This window comes from Hemicordylus capensis, chromosome 3, assembly GCF_027244095.1.
Source record: "Hemicordylus capensis ecotype Gifberg chromosome 3, rHemCap1.1.pri, whole genome shotgun sequence".
NCBI lineage: Eukaryota > Metazoa > Chordata > Lepidosauria > Squamata > Cordylidae > Hemicordylus > Hemicordylus capensis.
Window position 1 is genome coordinate 290,740,995 of NC_069659.1, and position 26,745 is coordinate 290,767,739.

The window sequence follows — 26,745 nt, forward strand, 5'->3', positions numbered from 1 at the left end:
GAGGAATCATTAGGTTCCAAGTTAATGTCTGTCCCAAGTCACAGGTATGATGTTATGTATCAATTTCTTCTTCAAGGAGTACTGTATGTAACATATAACCATAAAATCCATTTTTTAAAAAGCCGAATTAGAACCTTACAGGTCTTAGGGAGGTGCATAATATGATGCATATATAAATATTTGGTTACACTGACATTTCTTGAAAAGGCATTTTTAAAATAGGAAGCATTTTAGTCTGCTTATTAAACATCCAGAATCCAGAAGAAATTAGTTGCAACATTCAGCTCAGTAGGACAACTTATTTGCCATGTGAAGTTTGATCCTATGCAAGTCAAACTGAGTTCCTGACTTCATTCTCCTTAACCTTGTCCACCATAAGTTGTGCTGAATTGTTTTGTGTTTAATCCTACAGTTTCTGAAAGCTTCTTAAACTTTGGGATAGGAGTTTCAAAACTGTGATGCTGCTACAGAGAATACATCACTAAATACCCTTAGACTGTTTTGATTTATGAATGGCATCATCAAAAGGTTGCTGCTGGCCGATTTTTGAATCAAGACCTAGAAGAGAAGACATCATTGTACAGGGCCCAAGACATTTAGGGCTTTAGGGGCCAAAACCAGGTCAGGATGGGGGCCATTTTGTTCTGCACCAGTCACAGCCTTCAGAATTTCAACTCTCCCAAAGGACAGCTTCATATTTATATAGTAGATTATGTGGTTTAGTAGTCAGACTAAAGTTATGAAACTGCATAACTATTTTGCTACCAGAGATCAACACCTTTGTTTTGAAGATTACTCACACCCCATCTTTTCCACTGGCCATCTGACATGAGTTTTGATTTCTATATCTAGACATGTTTCAGGAAGCAGGATTGGTAGTCTTGGATTAGTCAGCTGCTACAGTACTTTTGACTGCTAGCACCCTTATCTACAGGGGCTGCCATACCCTCTCCGGTTTCTGTCTGTTATGGCAAACCACCAAAACCCTTTGAAAAAATAGTCTTGGATCCAAGTGTAACGCACTTACCTTTGTATGTATAGTCTGCAGCATTTCCATCTCCATTTCCGAAAAGCCACTCTGGAGGAGTCTTGCAAACTGTGGAGGGGGATGTAGAGTGGGAAAGCAAGAGAAAACTGCAGACAATGGGGAGGGGGAGAACATAAATGTTAATGGTTCAACATGTATAATTTTATTCTTCCCAATAGGAAATTCAAAAACTGCTTTTAGGGCCTCGTATGAAAGTGATCTTATGGACTTGTAGCAACCCATTGCTGCAGAAACCGAACCATGTAGTTACACCTAAAGCACTATCATGGGTTTCAGTAAGGGGTAAAGTCACTCAGTTCTGCCTCACTTTCCATTTACACTGCTCCAGAATCCCTTTCTACTAACAAGTGGAGGAACATTGTGCAAGGGCCATACATACCTTTTCCCTCCTAGATCTGAAAAGGCTCTTGTGCAGCACAGTTGTCTATCTGATGAATTGGGTCTATAGCTTTGCCCTCATTAATTTGCCGGAAACAAATATCTCTCCTGTATTCTGCTGTCACCAGAAATGTCTTTTTCTGGCAGAAGAAGCGGGGTATATATTTTAGGGTATATATGCAGGTTATAATGTTTCAGAGCCTGAGAGAGCAGTATCTTAGAACTACTTTGTCTCTGGTCCACACATTCATCCTCCCACCCCCCACCAGGTCAAACTAATTTTGCAGGGATGTTAAACCAGACTTGAAAAAAGCTAAAACTAAGCTCCAAAATTACAGGCATCACTGTTTCAGTAGATATGTATACAGCTGTAGCTGACACGTTTTGGATAGTGCCTGTGATACTTCTGCCTGGATAAGTATTTAGTGCCTCTATAAAGGCATATTTATAGTTTCAGAGGAAGGCTGAGATAAACTGAGAGATTCCATTGCATTTGCCAAGTATTATATGAGATGTAGGACATCCAGTAGAGTACCTTGGAATTAAATATTTCACATTGCTTGCCTTCCCCCCCTCCTCATAATGGCTGCAATCTGCTGGTTATTATGGTGGGAATGCCTCATGTTCACATACTTGTGGTGCTCTATTGCATAGTAACTTTTCATAGCTACCAAAATCAAAACAAATTGCCTTGGTAGCAAATACACAACACATGTGGCATGTGAAGAAAAAAACCTTTTGAGTTTTACCAGAGCTATTTTTTTATACAGCTTGATATATAAATCTCTAGGTGGTGTACAAAATTTAAAATATTTAAAAGTCACAAATTAAAATACATGACAATAAAAACAATAGAATAAAATGACTATTAAAACAAGTTAATTAAAAGCCTGCAAAACCAGGAGAGTCTTGAGGTTCTTCCTGAAAACAGAGAAGGAGATGCTCTTATTTTAGAAAGTTGCTGATTCCAAAGTCCTGGAGCAGCCACAGAGAAAGCCCAGTCCTGGGTCTCCACCAAACGAGCTTGTGGCAACCATAACCGGACCTCTCCAGAAGATCGTAACAGGCGGAAGGGATTATGATAAAAGAGGTGTGCTCTCAAATAGCCTGGACCCAAGCCATTAAGGGCTTTCTAGGTAATAACCAGCACTTTGTATTTCTCCCGGAAACGTATTGGCAGCCAGTGGAGTTCTTTTAAAACTGGTGTAATGTGGTCCCTTTGTGTCGTCCCAGAGGCCAATCTGGCTGTGCCACATTCTGTACCAATTGTAGTTTCCAGACTACATACAAAGGCAGCCCCATTACAATAGTCAAGCCTGGAGGTTACCAGCACATGTACCACTGTTTTAAAAATTTAATTGTTCTGTCTCAATGTATTCTGTTTGCGTGTGTGACTTATTACTTCTAGAGCTCAGCCAAAATGCCAGGGGGATGGTTTTTACCAGTGATTTCATGATCTCCAAAAAGCCTACTGCCTTTTGGTGACTTTTCAGAGGGCATGGAAATTCATAGAGGAAGAGAGACTGTTGATACTGTGTTGCCATATAGTAAATTCAAGGTAGTGTTGTTTTACAAAAGCAGAGCTGCCCCACTAGCTGACATCCTGATTAACACAGCACTCTTATTTCAAGGGGCCGTGAAGGCAAAATTGGAACCCTGTGCAACTCCTACCCTGCACAAGAGCAGCTGCACAAGAGCCTTCGACTCTGGAGCACTCCCCACATTCCAGAAGGACTTGGAAAGATTGGAAACTTGTTGCTGACACTGAACAATATGTTTCCAATCTTTCAGAGGTCCTCCTGGAGCGTTTGAAGCACTCCAGAGTTTAAAGGCTCTCCTATATCTGTGCTTGTACAGGGATACAGGGGAGTTGTGCGAGGGCTCTTGTTGTGCCCTAGAACCACAAGCGTTTTGCTAGTCAGGATGTCAGCCACTCTCTATTTTAATTAGAGAGGGTAAGAAGATGTTGGTCTGTTGCCAAGGCAACTGGTTGATGCTCCTTGTCTTGCTTTGCTGTTTTCATGCATGTTAGCACAACATAGCAAGACAAGAATGGTCACCCTTTTGTTTTGGCAACAGGAAACATGTTCCCTCTTTTCTCCTCCATTCATAATGAAGGCAGTGGGAGAGCCTTGTCCTCTGTGACATCAACATGTAGCCGAAACTGATTGGCTATGTTGTGTCATAATATGTTCACAACATGATCACTGATTGGCTGGGATCAAACAAAAGAAAATGTTGCTGAGACAGCTGTTGGGTGCAAGCAAGTCCTTAAAAAATAAACAGAAAATAATGGGGGTAGGGATCATTTTAACCTCCCAAAACACACTCTTTGCCCTATTAATACTTGGTGGTGGAAGCTTTGCACATTCAGCATTGCTTCTCATATTATTACATGTGTACACTGATAAAGACTACATTCAGCAAAATTTAGGGTGCAAATTTCTTTTCTTTTTTTAATTAAAGAAATGTTTGCCACTGCCATAACTGGATATGAATTGCACCCAAATGATTTTTATAATTCAGGATATTATTAAGTTAAAACTTTTTGTGACTGTTCTGTGTCTCTCATTGCAGTTATTTGTTTACCGAATAGACTTATGTGAAGGGTAGTATTTTGGAACACAGGCAACCCATCTATCTATCTATATATTTATTATATTATATTATATTTATATCCCGCCTCTCCAGCTGCTCAAGGTGGCTCAAAACAATACAAGTAATATAAAATTTTAACACAAGTATCATCTCCTCAGTTTTAGCTGCTGCTGTTTAAGTAGAGATTTCCAGTACACCAGCTCAAGCAGCATCCTATCACTTGGTGTAAAACTACCCAATACATTTCTGAGGTTTCTGCTAGGGCAAAGCTGTTTCATTGCTAAGGGGTTGAGGCCATACCAAAAACACTTAAGACCAGTTACAGTCAGCTAGGGCCCCATTCCTTTTCATACTGGAAATGCCCTTCATGTCCTGCACATAATCTTTTCTGGAGTGCTTGGGAGTGCCCATGACAGAGGCAGCCCCATCACAAAGGGCAGGGATGACTCTGCTGGAGCAAGGAGATAAGGTTTTATTTTATGCTATAGAACATGTGATTTGACTGCTTCCTGTTTTCTAGAAAATATGGTGATGGGCCAATTTTATGCTCTAGATAATGGTCATCCTTATTTTTATAGTCAATATTTGTCACAGTTGGAATATGTTTATTTGATATTTCAGGGCTTCATTCTCCAAATACTCAGTATAATTACCCAGTTGACATTACATGAAGATATAGGCCTCTTCCTATGTTACCCACACCTGAAACTTTCACATAAACCATACACTTCTAATTACAAATAGAAAGAACAACAGCCATTTCTCCATGTTCTGTTCTCTTGTATGACACACTGTACTAAATATGTGAGCAATAAATGTTTCTAAAGAAATATTAACTAAAGAAATTATACTTACGTAGAATTATTTGGTGAGAAGCGAAATAATCCTGGTTACTTTTACAACTTGTGTGACACTTTCTTTAACCATACGACTTCCACATGCCAGATTTACCACATCTGTGGCTCCCATTTACACATTCCTTTGAGTGACGTGGCTGAGCAGCCTAATGGTTACTCCTGTGCTGTTTCAGGTTACATGTATATCTTTCATGCATGTGACTAAGAGTGGATTATGTGCTTACAAATCACTCCAACAGTTGCCTGGTGCTGCTTTTAAAACTTGGGGGAACTTTGGCCTTGTCCTCCAAGGCTGCATGAGGACCTATGTCTTCAAAAGACAAGAGGCAGTCTACAGCACTGATGGGTAGTTTCAGCCTTGGCCAGGTCAGGCCAGAAAATCCAAATCTTAAGTTTAAAAGCCCCTCCCTTTTAGGACAGGAAATATTCTTCCTTGTGATTTAATGGAAGCCATCAACTGCTGTACTTGGATATGTGTTGAGAGCTGACACACAATACACGTTTCTTTGGTATGGAGCAATTAGGCTCTCTGAGGAGGCAAGCACTCATTTTGTTGCATTGGCTGCTGAAGAACTCCTAAGGGTCTGCAGATTTGCCCTTGTCCATGGAGTGGATCACACTTTAAAACCTTGTTTCGTGGTAATGCTAAATCTGCTTTTGGCATGTATCTCAGTCACCCTTGAGGACAACCATGTGGGGGAGATCATGAATTGTCTAAATCAAAAGATGGAGAGATTAATATTGAGGAAACTTTCAGCCCTGTCCACCTCAAAAATATACTTCTAATATTTCCCCATAATTGTTTAGAATTTGCCTTGATTTCGGGTGCTAGAAATCTTTAAATTTGGGACAATTGTTGCCTCTTCCTATTATAGCTGCATAACTTTGATCAATAAAAATACTGATTATTATATATTACCAGATTTTTCTTAAATTCCCATTGATTTACACTCCTAAACTGTCATTGTTTTATTTAATTCACAGAGTCACTTGAGATCCAGAGCCTGTTTTGAGTTTGTAGAATACTGACTTAATTGTTGCTATCTGTGAATAATTTGTTTACCTAACAGAATAATCATCAGATTTGCCCATGACTTTGTAAAAAGTTATTTTTAAAAAATATATATGCTTGCTTTTTAAGTAGGATATTTCCCGTGTAAAACCTATTTTATGAAATTATTTTTTAAAAAGTCTGCAGGGTTGTCAAAAACTCTGTGTTCTCTATTTAATTTTTGCCTATATTTTCTTGCACTTATGCATATATTCAACCACAGAACATATGTGAAAGAAATCCTGCACACTCTTTCTACCATAAATATAGTATATATATTTTCCCCAAACAAGGATATGTTTAAATTAGAATCTACCTTCCCTTTACAGTAAAATTCTTAACCATATTAAATTTAGGACAGACTAAGTCTAAATTTCAGAGATTTCAAACTGTAATTAAAATAAACATAAAGCAGTTTCTGTGTTGTATATAGTTTTAAGAAGGTCTTTCTTTTGAGATTTAGCAACTTTTCAGAGATTGACCAGAATATATCCCAAGTGGTCTTGGGATCAACACATGTTGCTGGTCACATGCTTGATCTGGTCTTTCGTTCTGATTAGGGATGTGCACAAACCTGTTTGGAGGTTTGGCTGGAAGTAAAAGAAAATACCTGGTGCGCGCTGGGCGTGCATGCGTTCATGCTGGGCACACGCGAGCCGGGTACTTCCTGTTACTTCTGGCTGAAGAGGAAACAGGGTGGCATGGAGGTATGCTGTTTGGACACTTTTAAAATGTAGCGCTGGCAGGGGAAACGCAGCAGGAGGGATAAGGGCACCCTCCCCTGCCCTTAAAGGTATGCCCCCCCCTTCAAATCACCATCCCCGCAGGTTCTGTGCACATCCCTAACTCTGATCAGCGTGGTGTTCCATGGATGGGGACTCCAGTGATTTCCCCATTATCATGGATGGACCACCATCTGGTTAAGTTTGGATTCACAACCACATCACGCCTCCTCATGGGCGAGGGGCCTATTAGGATGGTCCACCTAAGAAGGGTATTGGATCCAGTAGGATTCTAAGAAGACTTGGAAGAATTTATTGTGATACTATTGATGCTCTGGTGAAGAACTGGAAGAGCAAACTCACCAGGGCAATAGACATGATCGCTCCTAAGTGTCCTTTTTGACCAGCTTCAAAACTGGCTCCTTGGTATATGGAAGAACTAGGGGCTGAAGCAGCAAGGTAGATGACTGGAGCGCAAGTGGAGAAAGACTGGACTCAAACCCAACATTACAACATAGAGCACATTTGAAGATGTTTGCTCAGGCAATACGTGTGGCAAAGAAGCGATTCTTTTCTGCCCGTATTGCATCCTCAAGCTCACATCCAGCAGAGTTGTTCAGGGTTGTGAGAGGGCTGGTACATGCCCCTCCTTCCTTGAATTAAAATATGGAACCATCAATTGCCCGCTGTGTTTTAATGAGTTCTTTGTGGATAAAATCTCTCATATTTGGGCCGACTCAGACCCCACAATTACTGCAGTGTCTGATGTTGAGGTGTCCATCAGTTCCTCTTATATGGTTAGGCTGGATCAGTTCAGTTTGTGACTCATGATTATATGGATAAGCTGCTTGGAACAGTGCAGCCTACCACCTGTTCTCTTGACACTTGACTCTTCTACCACCTGTTCTCTAACATGACTTATACTATCGGGGGCGGGGGGGGTTGTAGTAGAGGGCATGATAGATATTATAAATACTTATGTGTGGGAGGACAGGATTCCTTCCTGACTTAAGCAGGCAATCATTAGAACTCTTCTGAAGAAGCCTGTATTAGATTCCTCAGAGTTAAACAACTATAGGCCTGTTTCCAACCTTCTGTGGTTGGGCAAGGTAATTGAGAGAGTGGTGGTCTCCTAGCTCCATATAGTCTTGTAGGAAACTGATTATCTAGACCAGGGATTCTCAAACTTGGGTCCTCAGGTGTTATTGGACTTCAGCTCCCATAATCCCCTGCCTCAGTGGCCTTTGGTTGGGGATTATGGGAGTTGAAGTCCAATAACACCTGAGGACCCAAGTTTGAGAATCACTGATCTAGCCCCATTTAAGACAGGCTTTTGAGCGCGCTATGTGGTGGAGATTGCCTTGGTCGATCTGATGGATGATCTCCTGATGGATTTCCCCTGCTAACAGAGTAAAAAGGCACCTTTTAAAAGTTGTGATTTTCTTTATTTAACAGGGGGAGAGCAACTGGCCCTATTCATCCCCAGCATAGCATCCCTCCAGTGGCTGTTGCTGTTGGCTATGCTATGTTTCTTTTTTTAGATTGTGAGTCTTTTGGGGACAGGAAGCCATTTTGTTTATATCTGTGTAAAAAGCTTTGGGAACTTTTGTTGAAAAGTGGTATATAAATATTTGTCGTATCATATTGTTATCTCCAGTTAGGAATTGACAAGATGGAATGTAACTCTGTTGGTCCTTTTGGATCTCTTGTCAGTTTTCCATACTATCAACCATAGTATCCTTCTGGAGTGTCTGAAGGGGTTGGGGGTGGGAGGCACTGCTTTGCAGTGGTTTCGCTCCTACCTCTCAGGCAGATTCCACATGGTGTCCCTTGGAGACTGTTGCTCTTCAAAACATGAACTTTTATATGGTGTCCCCCAGAGCTCCATATTGTCTCCAGTGCTTTTTAACATCTACATGAAGCCACTGGGAGAGATCATCGGGAGATTTGATGCAAGGTGTTATCAGTATGCTGATATCATCCAAATCTATTTCTCCATGTCAACATCATCAGGAGAAGGCATAACCTCCCTAAATGCCTGCCTGGATTTAGTGATGGGCTGGATGAGGAGTATCAAAAAGACTGAATCCAGATAAGACGTACTTACTGTGTGGGGTCGGAACTTGGGAGACTGTTTTGATCTGCCAGTTCTGGATGGTGTCACACTTTCCCAGAAGGAACAGGTATGCAGTCTGAGAGTGTTTCTGGATCCTAACCTCTCCTTGCTGTCCCAGGTTGAGGCGGTGGCCAGAGGTGTTTTCAGCTTCAACTGATAGGCCAGCTGCGCTCATTTCTTTAGATAAACAACATCAGAACAGTGGTACATATGCTGGTAGCCTCTAGACTTGACTACTGCAATGCGCTCTGTGTGGGGCTGCCTTTGTATGTAGTCCGGAAACTACAGTTGGTCCAGAATGAGGCAGCCAGGTTGGTCTCTGGGTCATCTTGCAGAGACCATATTACTCCTATACTAAAAGAGCTACATTGGCTGTCAATGACTAGGAGGAGAGCTGGTCTTGTGGTAGCAAGCATGAATTGTCCCCTTTGCTAAGCATGGCCCACCCTGGGTTGCATTTGAATTGGAGACGACAAGTGAGCACTGAAAGATATTCCCATTAGGGTATGGGGCTGCCTGCAACCTTGGAGAAGCTGCTGCCAGTCTTTGTATTTTATTATTTTTTAACATTTATATCCCGCTCTTCCTCCAAGGAGCCCAGAGTGTTGTACTACATACTTGAGTTTCTCCTCACAACAACCCTGTGAAGTAGGTTAGGCTGAGAGAGAAGTGACTGGCCCAGAGTCACCCAGCTAGTATCATGGCTGAATGGGGATTTGAACTCAGGTCTCCCCGGTCCTAGTCCAGCACTCTAACCACTACACCACGCTCGCTCCACGCTGTAGACAATACTGAGCTAGATGGACCAATGGTCTGACTCAGTATAAGGTAGCTTCATGTGTTCCTAAGTTTCCGGGCAAAATACGAGATGCTGGTTATAACCTACAAAGCCCTAAACAGCTTAGATCCATAGTATTTAAGAGAGTGTCTTCTTCTCCCTGAGCCTCACTGCCCATTGAGATCATCCGGAGAGGCTTGTCTGTAGTTGCCACCAACTCATCTGGTGGCTATGCAGGGACGGGCCTTCTCTGTTGCCGCCCTGAGACTCTGGAATGCAATCCCTGCTAAAATAAGAGCCTCCACATCTCTGACAACTTTTAAAGTCCCTACAAGCTTTTCAATTTGACTGTGGTTTCAAATTGTTATAAGGTTTTCATTCTAATTTATTGTAAACTGTCCAGAGATGGAAGTTTGGGGCGGTCTACACATTTGAGAGATAAATAAATATATCATCTGCTGGAGTCAATGTAATCATATATTGGGGTTAGGGTGTTTTTGTCCATGTTATACATTGGTGGCTTTCACATTCTGCATCTAATACCAAAACCAGATATCAGCCTTAATGCTGGGACATATAGTGCAAGTAGAGGTCACTTGGTGCACTATTTTGGTTTCAATCGGATGTTTTCTAGAGCAAGTAGAACATCTTGAAATACCTTTAAGAGATGTGAGTTTTCCAGGAAAATTTGAATTGGACTTTTTCCCCTGGAAAAAATCCCCATGAAAATCCCACCCCCCTCATTTGTATAACAGTTGCATTAACCTTTTTTCTCCTTAAAAATGCTGAACACATTTTCAAAATGCCTTAAATAGTTTGTGATCTGATTTGGCATGTTGTTTAACCTATTTATACAGTAAAAACAAAAACACTCTCCACCATATAAATTTTCCTTCACTATAGCTCATAAGTTTTCCAAGTAGCCATCTAGAATTTTTTCCTCAGAAAAATAAAGTATGTGGGGAAATTCCCATTTTTTGGGGGGGGAATCACCACACATCTCTGATGCCTCTCATCTTAGCTTTTGCTCCACAATCTATGGTCTACTTTTAACTAGTCTCTTGCTTCCTTTAAAATATTCCGATTTTGACCATGTTTATATGTATATTAGCATTCGTTCCCACCACTTTTTTTTCTGACTTAATTATGGTCTGCTTTTTTAAAAAAAAGCAGAGGCCTTTTCAGTGCTTTTTTATCCCTTATTTTGCACACCTCAACATAAAGGGAGCACTAATAGGCTAGCCTACTTAACACAGGAGAAAAAATGCATGTCATATACATGGTACAACATTCAAAGAAGCAACAATAGATTGCACTAGAAGTGCACTAACAGAATATCTTTAAAAGTCTGAAGATTTAAATCTTTTAAAAACAGCTTTATATAAATATGTTTTTATCATGTATTACATAGTTTCTAGAGATCTTTCAACACTAAAGAGGAATGATTTAAATCTGAAATTTAAATCACCAAGGTGGGGAGGGGATAAAATCACTTTTATTTACTTCCTAAATAAAAGTGCATACTATTTTTATGATATTTTTATGATTTAACAATAAAGACATACTGAGCAGCATCCAGACTAATGTTACTCTATAGTACTACTCAGGAGTTACTCTTGTAGGGCTACTTAATTTCAATAGGAGTACATGGGAGTAATTTAGTCTGGATGCTGTCTTTTGGTTTAATATTGCTTTGTTCTGTCAGGCCTTATGTCTCTTTGTTGCACTATTTGCATTTGCCACATTTTCCTTTTTTCAGCCAGTGACAGGGATTGTTTCAGAAGACCTTCTAGTAGTCTCTCTTATGATCTGCAGCCATGATAAGTTTTTGTAGACAGATTCTAGGTGTAATCAACACTAGATGGTCCTTCTTTCCAGTGTTCTTTCTATTTTATCATGCCCTTTCTCCTTTTATTTTATTTATTTATTTATTAGATTTATATACCGCCCTTCCAAAATGGCTCTGGGTGATCTACAACACGATAAAAACAATTAAAACAAGCTAACAATTAAAATCAAACTATAAAAACAGAATAAAACCAATTAAACAATTCCAAACAGCTAAAAAACCCTGGAAAATCAGGGCAGCAATTTAAAAAAGTTTGTCAATCATTTAAAAACCCTGGAAGACCAGGCCAAACAGATAGGTTTTAAGGGCTCTCCTGAAGGACAGTAATGATCCCAAATTACGGATTTCTGCTGGGAGTGCATTCCACAGCCCAGGAGTAGCTACAGAGAAGGCCCGCCTCTGAGTCGCCACCAGACAAACCGATGGCAACTAGAGACTGACCTCCTCAGATGACCTTAACGTGCAGTGGGGAAGGGGATCATGTAGATGGCACTCTCTAAGATAACTCGGACCTACGCCGTTCAGGGCTTTAAAGGTAATAACCAGCACTTTGTATTTTGCCCGGAAACATATCGGCAGCCAGTGTAACTGTTTCAAAATAGGCATAATATGGTCTCTCCGGGTTATCCCAGAGACCAATCTGGCTGCAGCATTTTGAACTAACTGAAGTTTCCAGACTACGTACAAAGGCAGCCCCTTTGTCATATAATTGCCCTGACCCGCCCAATTCCACTCTCATCCTCCACATAAGAGTGGTTACTGGGCAAATCGGAGGTCTCATGAGATGTCATGTGCTTTGATTGGTAGAATCATATATATTTATAATTAGAGTACTGACTCAGTTGCAGAGATGAGGTCATTGCTAGACATAAAACTGAAGTACATGGTCAACTAAACAGATCACTGAATGGCAGCTGTAGTGACTTGCTAGTCCCTAGTCTCTAGTATCAAGGCATAATACGAACACACTAACTATTGTGCAGATGATTGATGATGTTTCCCCCATAGTTCTTTTAGCTTTGATAAAAGGTATATCCAGTTTTAAGAGAGAAAGTGCAGATTTCATTTTCAGCTAATTTGTTTTTAAAGAACTAATATAATAAACAGTAAAAAATCTAATTTTGTGGGGGGATTTTGTGTGTGTGTGTACTTTTTTCCACCCAGTTTGACGCAGTAGCATGAATCAGACATTATGAAAAAGCCCCAATGTGGCTGTGTACAGCAGGGCAAGTGGTGGTGGGGGGAGTCCCACACCTGCCACATCACTCACCTGTTTGTCCTGCTGCTCACAGTTACAACCGGGCTTGTCTCAAGAGGGAAGAGCCCCAGGATGATGCAAAGCCATTTATGAGTACTTGTTGGTTATGGCTCTTCAACCAGCTATGAATTCCCCTTACACTAGCATAATCTGAGTAAAGTGTGCTGTCAAGTTGATTTTGACTCCTGGTGCATAATCTAGCCCACATTATATCACCTTGTCAACAAGGATACTGTGGGAGACTTCATCATATGTTTTGCTGAAATCAAAATATGCTATTTCAATAGCATTACCATGATCTACTAAACTAGTGTCAAAAATAAAGCTGGGATTAGTCTCGATTTGTTCTTGACGAATATATATGGCCCCTACCAATTACTATGTTTTCACAGACAGACTGTTTAATTAGCTGTTCTAGAATCTTGCCAGCGATCAGTGTCAAGCTGATAGGTCTATAGTTTTCCAGCTCCTCTTTTTCCCCATTTGAAGATAGCGACAGCATTTGATTGTCTCCAGTCTTCTGGTACCTCATCCATTCTCCAGGAGCTCTCAAAGATTACATACCATAATAAAATGGGGGGGGGGGGCGGACCACACAATCCTAATGGTTGCTATCAGTGTTAATTTTGCAAAGAATCTGAAAAAACAGTGCTATTCTGTCCATGCTGGGTGGGCAGGGTGAAGGAATATATCTCTGGTAGGACAACCAAATTGCTAGACTGCATTTGGACCCAATTCACATGTTTGACAGTTTGTTGCCCTAAAAACAGTACTGTGTACTGCTAGGACAGTGCCTGACGAGTTCTTTGATGTGGTCTCTGTCTTTTACACAAACGGGCTATGCGCCTGAGCAGAGACCTCGTCGGAATCTAACAAGCTCAATTCTCCTGCTTTGGGCAGGAACCCCGTCCCCAGCCGCTGTATGCGGCTGCGTCACTCCTCATCCCCTCAGTCTTTCTTCATCCATGCTTCAGTGAACATCGTGGAGTCTGCAGCTCGACATTGAGAAGGATGTATCTATCCCTTTGTTTTTCTTCCTACTTCTTCGTTTTCTTTCCTTAATTTCTTTATTTCTTCGCATAGTAGCAGTTTTTTTCTTGGTGTTTTGTTTTTTTACGGTCTTTTCTTCTTTCTGAGCTTTGATCCCGCCTGGGATGGAGCATGGTGGCTGTCAGTCTGTTGGCATTTATGCCGGACACACCGAACTTCAAAAAGTGTGTTCGGTACAGTCAGTAATCTGGACACACCCGGTAGGGAAGTCTAGGATGATAGCTCACAAAAGACCAAACTGGGTAGCAGAAGCGAAACACGGCTCAGAAATATTTCTCTCTCTCTGGCTCAGGCTGAAAGCTGTTGACACTAGGGATGACATATGTTGCCTTTCAGCGGCTAACTGCAAGCTGTAGACGTGCTTTATAGTTCAAGCTGATAGCTCTCAGCTGGCAGGGATTCAAGGCTTATCAGCCCTCTGCAAGACGTGCTTACTTCTCCTGATTGATTCTAGCTGTGCCTGCCGCCTTGTGACCCTTCTCTGCTGTGGAGTCAATGGGGGTTGCCTGCACAGATCATCCTCCAGTTCGTCAGTCCCTGTCTCTGTTGCCTCAGACTGCTGTGCCTGCTCTGAGACATCAACCGGACCTGCCTCAGCCGTCTCTTGGGAACTGACAGCCGGGCTCTGCCCCTCAGGCACCCCTGCATCAGCTGAAGGGCTGTCAGCATCCCCTTCCTCCTTGCTATCTGAGAGCGAGGGCGTGACAGATGCGGATCCGTTCATCGGAAGCGCTTTTGTTGAAGCAATCCATGAAAATGGCTTCATCTGTGACATTGGAGCATTCTGTATCTGCTCCTGTAGAGGCTGAGAACCTGAGCTCGGTACCGGTATCAACACCGATGAGGAAGACTCATTGAATCTAGTCCCCACCCAGGTTCAGTTGAGCAGGGAGCATTCTGTGCTGTTGGATGAGCCTGGTTATGCCTCATCAGACAGGGAAGCCTATTCCCCTAGGCATCGTTCGCCCCTGTGGAGCTGCCAAGAGTGCATCCCTCTTAGGGACCTCAGCGATCGCTGGAACTCGGAAGAGCGCTCATTGGATTACAAGCAAGATCGGACCTGGGACCATCGTGAGTCCGTCTACTCAGATCGGTATCGAGCATTGGAGCACTGATCTCCTTTGGTGGCGGTTTAACCATCCTATACTGCTTGGCGCCGGGACTCTGGATCGTATGGTCAATATCCAGCAGACTATTGATCAGACTGTTCCAACTGTGGGAGGCCTAGATACAGTTCTCGTTATGTGGCGGCTGCTTCATATGAGACACACGGTACCATAAGGGGATGGCGTGAACCGCCATCTCACTCGGAAGGGAGGCTTCATTCCTGCTCGCCTCAGCACACACACCCCCAGACCGTACCGAGCATCACGAACCGCCCCCTTCAACTCCTTCGCTACAGCAGATGGCCGTCCCGATTCCGGTGTGGCCTGCAGAGATACTGGCTTCGATACTGAGTGATCCGGCTAGCAAAACGGTCTCCCCAGCAGAATTGACACAAACTCTCTGGCTCCTCCTGAATCGGAAAATGAGTGTGATTCCAGTTCACATGAGTCAGACTGTGCTTCACAAGGATCATCCCCGCTTGATATCAAATTGGATTCGAAACCGATCTCCCCGTTGGAGGACCTCAAACTTTACTCTGCGTACGTGACACGTATGGCTTTGGCCCTGGGCGTTCGCCTTAGTACCCAACAAAAGGGAAAACTGGATACGTTATTCAGCTTGATTGATTCAGAGGCCAAGATACCAGCCACTCTATCCCTCAGTTCAGCTTTGCTAAAGTTCATGAACAGCCATTGGAAGAAACCAGCGACTCTCTCTCAACCCAATAGGCACCTGGAAAATTTCTACAGGGTACAGTTGCAGGTCGATACGGCCTTTTAAAAAAACCATCCCTCACCAAATTCAATCATGGTGGGGGCATCTCTGCAGCGAACCAGGGACCACAGCCAGTCGGTGCCCAGTGACAGGGCAGGAAACTGGACTCCTTTGGGAGACAGCTCTATTCAGCTTCGGCCCTTCACTTAAGAGTGGCTAATTATCAAGCGTATAACGCAAGATATAACCACTTTTTGTGGGGAAAGGTGGGTCTGTTCTTGGATCTCCTCAGGACAAGAGGCATCCTGCTAAGGCGTTCTTTCGGGAGGCTGTTCAGGTGGCCAAACAAGAATTGTACTTGGCCAGGCACTCAGCAGAGTGCTCGGCCAAGGTCATGGCCATGTCTGTGGCACTTAGACGACACACCTGGCTGCATTAGTCTGGGCTGAACTATGAGGCCCATGCTAGGGTCGAGGACCTTCCTTTTGAGGGCTCTAGTCTGTTTGCAGAGCAAACAGATGACACATTCCAGAAGGTGCAAAAGTTGAAAAGCACTGCGCGTTCAATGTCCTACTCATCCTCGAGCACGAAACCTCAGAGGGCTTCCAAGTGGTCACCGTATCAGTCACACAAGACCCCGTCTCAACAGCAATCTCCATTCAGGCATTCCTTTCAGGGCAACAAGTTCCAGTCCAAGTTCAAGTCGGGTTCACAGCCATCTTTCAAAATGCAGCACCCGGGTTCTTTTCAAAAGAAACAATGACTCGGGGCGCTTCTGGACTCGCCTGGCCCCATTTTCGGTGAGCTGGGACAGAGTGTCCCTGACCAGAGGGTCCTTAACAATTGTACGTTTGGGCTATGCCCTCGAGTTCGACGGCACGCTGCCCGTGTCCGGCATAATGACTACTACGTCCACTCCAGAGTTGGATCAAGAGGTCACAGTGCTCCTCTTAAAAGATGTGATCGATAAGGTTGCCAGTCCGGACAGTCCCCGTTTCTACTCCTGGTACTTTATAGTGCCAAAACCAGACGGAGGTTGGTGGCTTATACTGGACCTCAAGGCCCTGAACAGGCATCTGTTGTACAAAAAATTTCAGATATCGATACCGACCATCATGACAATCTTAGAAAAAGGTGTGTGGATGGTCTCTTTGGACTTAAAAGACGTCTATTACCACGTCTTGATACACGCTCAGCATCGGCGCTTCCAGATAGGGGATCCCCTATCAATTCAAAGCTTTGCTGTTTCGTCTTACAACAGCACTGAGGGTTTTTATGAAATGTCTGGCCTCTGTGGTGGTTTTCCTGCAAGAGAGAGGGTTGCACGTGCTGCCATACTTAGATGATTGGCTCGTCATAGTGAGCACCAGTTGGGTGGTTCTGGATGCCCTAGAGTTCATGGTAGCTACTCTGCAGGGTTTAGGTTTCCAAATAAATCTCAATAAATCACAGTTGGAACCGACCCACAGGATACAGTTCATAGGGCTGATATTCAATACAACCTTGGAAAAGGTCTTTCTCCCTGACTCCCGCATATGTTCTCTCCAGAGGCTGGACATGGCATTCCTGGCAGGAGGCCCGCAGTCTCTGTGATCGGTGCAGCGCCTGTTGGGTAACATAGCAGCCACTATGTACGTATTGCCACAGGCACGCCTTTGCATGAGGATTATCCAAAGGTGGTTTTTGGATGTGTCCAATCCCCTTCAGGATCCGGGCCATCTAGAACGCATGCATTCTCACTGGGTATGTTCTACGGTGGAGTGGTGGACTCAGTTCCAACACCTAAGCTTCAGTGCCCTCTTTCAGGCTCCCCATTCCCTATGGGTGCTCATGACGGATGCCTCAGAGCTTGGTTGGGGAGCACACCTGGAAGGACTGCGCCTGAGCAGACATTGGTCTCCCAGGGAGCGGTCCTGTCACATCAATTATCTGGAGCTGTTGGCCATTTTCAATGCCCTCGAGGGCTTCCTGCCCATGATTAGGGGTCACTCAGTGAGCATACGAACAGACAATATGACGGCGAAAGCCTACGTCAACCGGCAAGGTGGGACGTCCTCGAGGAGCCTTCTGTTCCTATCTCTGAACCTTTGGCATTGGTGCGTGGCACATGCGCTGTCGCCCCAGGCGGTTCATATACAGGGCTCCTTGAATGTCCAAGCAGACATCCTGAGCAGGATGAAGGTTGTCTCCCACGAATGGGTGTTGAACTACCGTGTTCTTAGGGACATATTTGTGAAATGGGGAGTCCCCACGCTGGATCTCTTTGCTTCCCGGGACAATGCTCAATGTGCTCAGTATTACTCTAGAGGAGGGGTGGGCAAGGGCTCTCTAGGCGATGCCTTCGTCCTATCTTGGATGGGCCCTCTTCTATACAGTGAGGGAAATAAGTATTTGATCCCCTGCTGATTTTGTCCGTTTGCCCTCTGACACAGAAATGACCAGTCTATAATTGGAATGGTAGGTTTATTGTAGCTGTGAGAGACAGAATAACAACAAACAAACTCTCAAAAGCCCAGTGCCCAAAAGTCAGCGATGGATTTGCATTGTAGTGAGGGAAATAAGTATTCGATCCCCTATCAACCAGCGAGATTTCAGGCTCCCTGGTGTCTTTTCACTATATGCAGGTAACGAGCTGAGATGAGGAACACCCTCTGTAAGGTAGTGCTCCTAATCCCAGCTTGTTACAGTACCTGTATAAAAGACACCTGTCCATAGAAGCAAGCAATCACTCAGCTTCCAAACTCACCACCATGCCCAAGACCAAAGAGCTGTCGAAGGATGTCAGGGACAAGGTTGTAGACCTGCACAAGGCTGGACTGGGCTACAAGACTATCGCCAAGCAGCTTGGTGAGAAGGTGACTACAGTTGGCACGATAACTCGCAAATGGAAGAAGCACAAAATAACTGTCAATCTCCCTCGGTCTGGGGCTCCATGCAAGATCTCACCTCGTGGAGTTGCAATGATCATGAGAACGGTGACAAAGCAGCCCAGAACTACACGGGGGGAACTTGTCAATGATCTCAGGGCAGCTGGAACCATAGTCACCAAGAAAACAATTGGTAACACACTACGCCGTGAAGGACTGAAATCTTGCAGTGCCCGCAAGGTCCCCCTGCTCAAGGCAGCACATGTACAGGCCCATCTGCAGTTTGCCAATGCACATCTGAATGATCCAGAGGAGAACTGGGCGAAAGTGTTGTGGTCAGATGAGACCAAAATCGAGCTCTTTGGCATCAACTCAACTCACCGTGTGTGGAGGAGGAGGAATGCTGCCTATGAGCCCAAGAACACCATCCCCACCGTCAAACATGGAGGTGGACACATTATGCTTTGGGGGTGTTTTTCTGCTAAGGGGACAGGACACCTTCACCGCATCGAAGGGACGATGGACGGGACCATGTACCGTCAGATCTTGGGTGAGCACCTCCTTCCCTCAGCCAGGGCATTGAGAATGGGTTGTGGATGGGTATTCCAGCATGACAATGACCCCAAACACACAGCCAAGGCAACAAAGGAGTGGCTCAAGAAGAAGCACATGAAGGTCCTGGAGTGGCCCAGCCAGTCTCCAGACCTTAATCCCATAGAAAATCTGTGGAGGGAGCTGAAGGTTCGGGTTGCCAAACATCAGCCTCGAAACCTTTCTGACTTGGAGAGGATCTGCAAAGAGAAGTGGGACAACATCCATCCTGGGTTGTGTGCAAACCTGGTGGCCAACTACAAGAAACGTCTGACCTTTGTGATTGCCAACAAGGGTTTTGCCACCAAGTACTAAGACATCTTTTGTGAAGGGATCGAATACTTATTTCCCTCACTACAATGCAAATCCATCGCTGACCTTTGGGCACTGGGCTTTTGAGGGTTTGTTTGTTGTTATTCTGTCTCTCACAGCTACAATAAACCTACCATTCCAATTATAGCCTGGTCATTTCTGGGCAAACGGACAAAATCAGCAGGGGATCAAATACTTATTTCCCTCACTGTATGTGTTCCCCCCATTTCCCCTTCTTCTGAAGGTCCTGAGCAAACTCAGGGTGGATCGAGCCAGGAGAATCCTGGTAGCTCTGTGGTGGCCCAGGAGGCTGTGGTTTCTGGCCTTGAGGTGCTTGGCAAAGGACTGGATACACCTGCCAGCCTTACCGGACCTGCTGTCGCAGGAGGAGGGATGGGTGTTCCACCCGGCTGTTCACACTCTCCATCTGACGGAGGTGTATTTGGCTGCCATTGTGTCACGTTCTCCCACTGATCGGGCTTCTTGGTTTAAAGATCTGATGGTGAAAGTTTTAACGTATCTGTTCCTGGACAATTCTGTCACGTCACCAGCTTGGGACCTATCAGTGGTATTGGCTGGTCTGCTGCGACCACTGTTTGAGCCTCTGGCTTCAATTGATCCCTGTCTCCTGACCTCGAAGGTCGCTTTTTTGGTGGCCATTACCTCCATCAGGAGGGTCAGTGAGTTGAGAGCCCTGATGGTCGACCAGCCATACCTTCAGTTCCATAAAGACAAGGTCGTACTCAGGCCTGATGTCCAGTTTCTGCCCAAAGTGGTGTCTGTGTTTCACTGCTCATCCCTGCTCACTTTGCCCATATTTTTCCCAGATCCTTCATCGGATGCAGAAAAGAGGTTACATCGTTTGGATGTTTGAAGGGCGTTATCCTTCTACGTTCAGCGGTCTGCTGAATGGAGAAAGTCTCCTGCCTTGTTTGTTCTGTACGATGGGCCTTGTAAGGGTCTCCAAGTTTTGGCCCAATCCATGTCTAGGTAGATTGTTTCCACAATTGAGCTTTATTACCAATTGGTTCATAAGCAGTTGCCTGCGACAGTTAAGGCGCACTCTGTTAGGTCCATGGAGGCCTCTGTAGCCTTTGATCGTGCAGTCCCATTGGACGCAGTATATATCAGGCAGCTACCCCATTCGTTTATCCGTCATTATACAATTGATGTCAGAGCACGGAATGATGCAGTATTTGGCAGGCGTGTCCTGCTGTTTATTTTTGGTTAATGTACTTGTTTTGAAATAAAATTTCTTCTGGCAGATTACATATTGTTTCTGTCTTCCCTCCTCCTTGGGTGCTAGCTTGTTATGCGCCCATTTGTATAAAAGACAGAGACCATGTCGAAGAATGACAGGTTACTCACCTGTAACTTTGGTTCTTCTAGTGGTTATCTGTACTTTTACATGCCCTCCTGTCCTCCCCGTGGGGTTCACTGAAGCTGGACTTCGTGACTAAGGGGATGAGGAGTGGTGCAGCCACTTATAGTGACTGGGGGCGAGGTTATCGCCCAAAGCAGGAGAATTGAGCTTGTTAGATTCTGACGAGGTCTCTGCGCAGGTGCATAGCCCATTTGTATAACAGTACGAATGACCACTAGAAGAACCAAAGTTACAGGTGAGTAACGTGTCGTTTGTTTGCGTAGAGATGCCTCTAAAATAAGAATCCAAACCAATTAATGTGTAAATTTATTCCTTACTCTTCCCCACTCTCACCCCCCATTTTTCTATTTTGGGGAGAAAGTTTTTAATAGTTCAGCTCCCACAGGACACACCAAAAATGTAGCTGTGCGTGTTGTATTTACTCTGATTTAATAATCTTGCAATTTCTGAAATTTCCAAGGAACATTTTTTTTAATCCTATATTCTTCAGGAAGCCTTTAATAGAGAAGATTTGTAACTTGTTTCTAAAATATAAAATATAAGCAAGGGGATTCAAGTGATTAATTTCACCCAGTGAAGAGTTCCATAAACACTCCATAGTGCACACAATGCTCCCAGCAAACACAGATTTCTCTGTGCAAACCAGTACACCCATGCAATGGAATGATTCACGTGAAGCTGTTGCTAGGATCATTCTGGATGACGTAGCCCTTAAATTCACATAAGTGCTGTGTTCTTAGCAAATACAATGCAGATGCAAAACCTTGAAACAAGACTTAGGAGGCTTTTTTGACAGAATTTACAAGCCTCAGCCTAATTTTGAGACTCTTTGCTCCCCCCTGCCACACCCCTCAAAAAAAGAAGAAGCAATTTTCTAACTTTCATGGCAGCAAACAGATCTTTAAAACATTGTGCTAGTTACTGCTAAACACATAACAAAATGAGGATCTGGACATAAGTTCTAGTGATACCAAACTCTTTCGGGTAGTGAATTCCAAAACAGATTGTGAGGAGCTCCAAAGGGATCTCTCCAACTGGGGGAGTGGGCGATAAAATGGCAAATGTGCTTCAATGTTGGCAAGTGTAAAGTGATGCACATTGGGACGAAAAACCCCAACTTCAAGTATGCGTTGATGGGATCTGAGCTGTCAGTGACTGATCAAGAGAGGGAGCTTGGGGTCGTGGTGAACAACTCGTTGAAAGTGTCGACTCAATGTGCGGCAGCTGTGAAAAAGGCCAATTCCATGCTAGGGATCATTAGGAAGGGGATTGAAAATAAAACTGCTAATATTATAATACCCTTATACAAAACTATGGTGCGGTCACACCTGGAGTACTGTGTACAATTCTGGTCACCACATCTAAAGGAGGACATTTTAGAACTGGAAAAGGTGCAGAAGAGGGCAACCAAGATGATCAGGGGCCTAGAGCACCTTCCTTATGAGGCAAAGCTACAACACCTGGGCTGTTTAGTTTAGAAAAAAGGCGACTGCAAGGAGATATGATAGAGGTCTATAAAATCATGCATGGTGTGGAGAAAGTGGATAGAGAGAAATTCTCCCTCTCACATAACACTAGAACCAGGGGTCATCCCATGAAATTGATTGCCAGGAAATCTGGGACCAACAAATGGAAGTATTTTTTCACACAATGCATAATCAACTTGTGGAATTCTCTGCCACAAAATGTGGTGACAGCCAACAACCTGGGTGGTTTTAAGAGGGGCTTGGATAATTTCATGGAGGAGAGGTGTATCAAAAGCTACTAGTTGGAGGGCTATAGGCCATCTCCAGCCTCAAAGGCAGGATGCCTCTGAGTACCAGTTGCAGGGGAGTAACAGCAGGAGAGAGGGCATACCCTCAACTCCTGCTGTAGGCTTCCAGTGGCATCTGGTGGGCCACTGTGTGAAACAGGATGCTGGACTAGATGGGCCTTGGGCCTGATTCAACAGGGCTGTTCTTATGTTCTTCTTCTGTTCTTATGATGGATAATGTCTCATTTCCTTGCAGATCTGGTGCTTTTCCTCCAGCATGTTTTCATCCTTCATTCCCATTTCCTGACAAGTAAACTAAGCACAAAGTTCAAAGTTCTGGGCTAGAGAGTTAGATATACTAATTTATTTATCAAAGAAATTGTAGCTGTCTTTTCTCCAAAGAGTGAGGGATGCTTTTTTGTAGATTTACTTCAGCTGCAATCCTAACTATAGTACACTGATTAGGGAGTAAGTTCCATTGAATTCAACTTGGGCTAATTTTTCAGAAAATATTGGATTTGTGCAGTGCAGCTTGTGAACAACCATTATCCTGGCTACCTCTAGCAATCAAGAATGGCCTCCAGGCAAGGTGATAAATGACTAACATAGACATTTGTGGTCCAACAGGCTAATAAAAATGTTCTGGGCTGGTTATGTTTATGAACATTTGCAAAGCTGAACTTATTAGACTTTGTAAATGCAGAGAGGAAGGAAGGAAGCTTTTGAATTTAAGTTACAGATGTTCAAAATTAAGAGTCATTTATACATTGAAGGCTGTAGGCTTACACAAGCTCTTTAAAACAAAGAAGAAACAGGAAGTTTTTGAACAAAGTCTGTGGCCTCCAGTACAGAGATGCTCATGCACGGCTACTGTGCAAAAAATTCACCACCAAATGTATACTTGGCGCTATCAGATTTTAAAATACTGATCACTTTTTGTGGTGAAGGAAGAAGATACCACCTGAAATAAGTCTATAGTGTACTCACACACAGACATTCATTTTCTCATTCAGCTATCTTTTGCAGGACAACATCCAGCAGCATCATGTGGGTCATCCTTACTGTACCTTGGGCTATGTTAGATTAATATGGTTTCATTGCAGAATCCAGGTCACACACAGCCAGTGTTCCCTCGGAGCCATGTGCATGTGCGCGCACTCACAAATTTGTTGATGTCTGCTCAGATAATTTTAGATCCCGCTCAGGTTGAATCAGGAAGGCCCCACTCTGAATGCATGTGCATGTATACTGCCTTGATACTGCTACCCAGGACAAAACTCATTCCTCACACTGACGGAAAAAATTAGAATAGTGTACACAGCCTGTAAACAAGCTAACCCAAAAATTGAACTTGGAAACTGCCTATTTCAGAAATTTTAGTAATAAATTACAAATGTATTATTTTAGTGTTTTTTTAGCTGCTCAGATGTTCTTCATTAACTTTTGGTATAGTTTGAAAGATTTTGAAAGCCTGGGTAAAGAAATACTGTTGATCTGAATAGTTCAGAGTGTTTGCTTTTTGTAGAACTACTAGGAAAAACTTTATAATAAATTTAGCTTGGAGTTTGTTCATCTTCTGTTTATATGAGGGTTATTTTGCATACACCATCTGTCTAAAAAAGAGACAAAGATAAAATTTAAACAAAAATTCATTCAGCCAGTTGTTTATCACACAGTATTGTCTCATCTGTTGAGTTGTAGCACACTGTTGTAAAAATGCTTGTTTTAAAAATAAATTAAAAGGTTCTAATTTGTGAATTCTTGTTGCAGAGTTCATAGGAGTCATACCATTGATTACAATTGTATTTTCATCACCTTCATAAAAGTTGTCATTGAGCTTTATTAGTGTGCATTTGAATCAGGACTTCCTGGGTTTCAATCTTGCCTTTGCAATGAACCCATTAGGTGTGTCTTAGTTGTCTCGCCTGCTGCAATATGGAATAATAATACTTAACCATACAGAATTGTTGCAGGGATTGCAATAGATAATACATGTGACGTTTATGCTCTTAAAGAGTGCTATACACATGTTTTCAAAACTTATTATTATTGAGATCTAGCCATGGTCAAATTCATGCTAGGACAGCCTCATACTCATTTTTGAACATATATTGATACGTGATGGCATCTTTAATTTACAACTTCATGGTATTGAAAAGCAGAAAAATTCAAAAGGAATTTTTGTGTGGGGACCTTCAGTTTTGTAAAAACTTGACATCCTTGAAAGAGAAGCCGTTTAAATTGGCTTCTAAATCATAATGTACTTAAGACTGATCAAGATATATTATATGGAGCTTTTACAGAGTATTATGCCATTTCATAGCTTGAATAGATTGTTTCATTATCATTTAATTTTCTGGTTGAAAAGTAACTTTAGCAAATCTGTACTTTCAACAGGCCATGGTGCTGATGTCAAGTGTGTTGACTGGCATCCAACAAAGGGCTTGGTGGTTTCTGGAAGTAAAGATAGTCAACAGCCAATCAAGTTCTGGGATCCAAAGACTGGTCAGAGCCTTGCTACACTGTAAGTGCAGTTGCTGCTGTTATCTGGCTCCTTTTGCCAGATTTTTGTGGTGGGAACTTGTTTGGATGTATTGGGTGCATTTGGAATACTGTGTACAATTCTGTGTATAGACTCCCACCTCAAAAAGGACATTGTAAAGCTGGAAGAGATGCAGAAAAGGACAACTCAAATGATCAAAGAATTGGAGCACCTTTTCTGTGAGGAAAGATTGAAGTGCTTGAGGGCCTTTAGCCTCGAAAAAAATGTCTATGGGCCAAGCTTGATGTGATATGAAGTTTCATGATTTGGAATTCAAAAAGCAGTTGCATGGGCCTCTCAATTTGGCTCAAGGCCACGGGGATGGGGGACTTAACCCTTTCCTCCTATGTCATGGCTTCAATTCATATCGTCCACCTCACCCCACCCCACCAGAGCTGCTATTTGCCACAAAGGGGGAAATTTGCAGGCACAAATATTATGTCCATAAGCTTTCCCTTCTCTGGTTAATAGCAGCTTGTGGAGGGAAATTTACATCAGGTTGAGGAGCAATGGGTGGAGCCCCACTTCTCTGCAGTACTGCTCCAAATTGGAGTTCCTATGCAATTGCTTTTTGAAAAAGATGACAGAAATTCCTGTTGCGGAACTTGCATATCACATCTAGCTTGGCCATAAACTGAGGGCACGGTAGAGATTTTTATATTTATGCATAGTGTGGAGGAAAAGATGGAGAAAATATATACTTCCTTTCTCATAATATCAGAGCTTTGGATCGCCCAGTAAAACTAATTGACAAGCAGTAGTTTCAGGACAGACAAAATCAAGTGTTTCTTTTCGATAGAACCTCAGAGAATGCAACTGAATAGCAGTTGTTGGAGGGCAACATGCCCTTCTTGTGTGCTTTCCAGTAGTATCTCTCTGTTGCCAGATTTGGCTTTTTAAAAGCCAAATTTTGGGTTACGGCCTATTTGACTCATGAGTATACCCCTTAGGTTCTGGCCACACTAGCCAGTCGTCGTGGGTAAAACAGGGTACTGGGCTAGATGGACCTTTGATCCAGCAGAGCTTTTATGTTCTTATGGTTTTATCTCTTATATACATTCTTCCCACTTGCTGACAAGTCTTTAACTACCCATGCAGTCTGTCACAAACATCAAAGAAAATTTATTTTTAAGTATTATGAAATCCTATGATTCATTGAGACTAAAATTTGTTCTCTAAGTTAGGATAGATCCACCTAATGGCACAGTGGGGGAACAACCTGCCTAGAGAGCAGGAGGCTGTTGGTTCCAATCCCTGTTGGTGTGTTTCCCAGATTATGGGAAACTCCTCTATCGGGCAGCAGTGAAATAGGAAGGTGCTGAAAGGAATAATCTCATACTGCATCGGAGAAGGCAGTGGTAAACTACTCCTGATTTCTACCAAGAAAACCACATGGCTTTGGTCACAAGGAGTCTAAACCGACTTGATGGCACAACCTTTCCTTTCCAAGTTAGGATAGTCATAATGCCCACTAGATTTCCTACATGTAAAGAGATTAAAAACCCCATGAAAAAAGGAATAGCATTCTTTATCTTTGCTGATGGTATTTTCATTCTTCGGCTAAGCTATTTATATAAGAAAAGTTTAGGATTTGGTTGAGTCCATTGTCCATTGTCTCACAGAAAAGACCCTTCCCATCGAAGGACAACTTTCCCAACCTCTCTCATATGTTGGGTTGCAGTGCAGTGGAGCACAGCCAGGCATGCCTCCTCAAAGCAACAGCATCCGCCAATGTCCAAGACTCGTCCTCTGCCAAATGTTCGGCATTGG

At 43.2% G+C, this 26,745-nt stretch overlaps 1 protein-coding gene across 2 annotated transcripts in view; it reads left to right on the plus strand.

The window, feature by feature from the left end:
- WDR33 (WD repeat domain 33) overlaps window positions 1–26,745 on the plus strand; it is a 123,200-nt gene that overhangs the window by 49,520 nt on the left and 46,935 nt on the right. For both annotated transcript variants that reach the window (XM_053305491.1, XM_053305492.1), the window contains exon 8: window positions 24,831–24,957. In XM_053305491.1, the coding sequence (XP_053161466.1) occupies window positions 24,831–24,957 (127 nt within the window). The remainder of the gene's footprint in view (window positions 1–24,830; window positions 24,958–26,745) is intronic.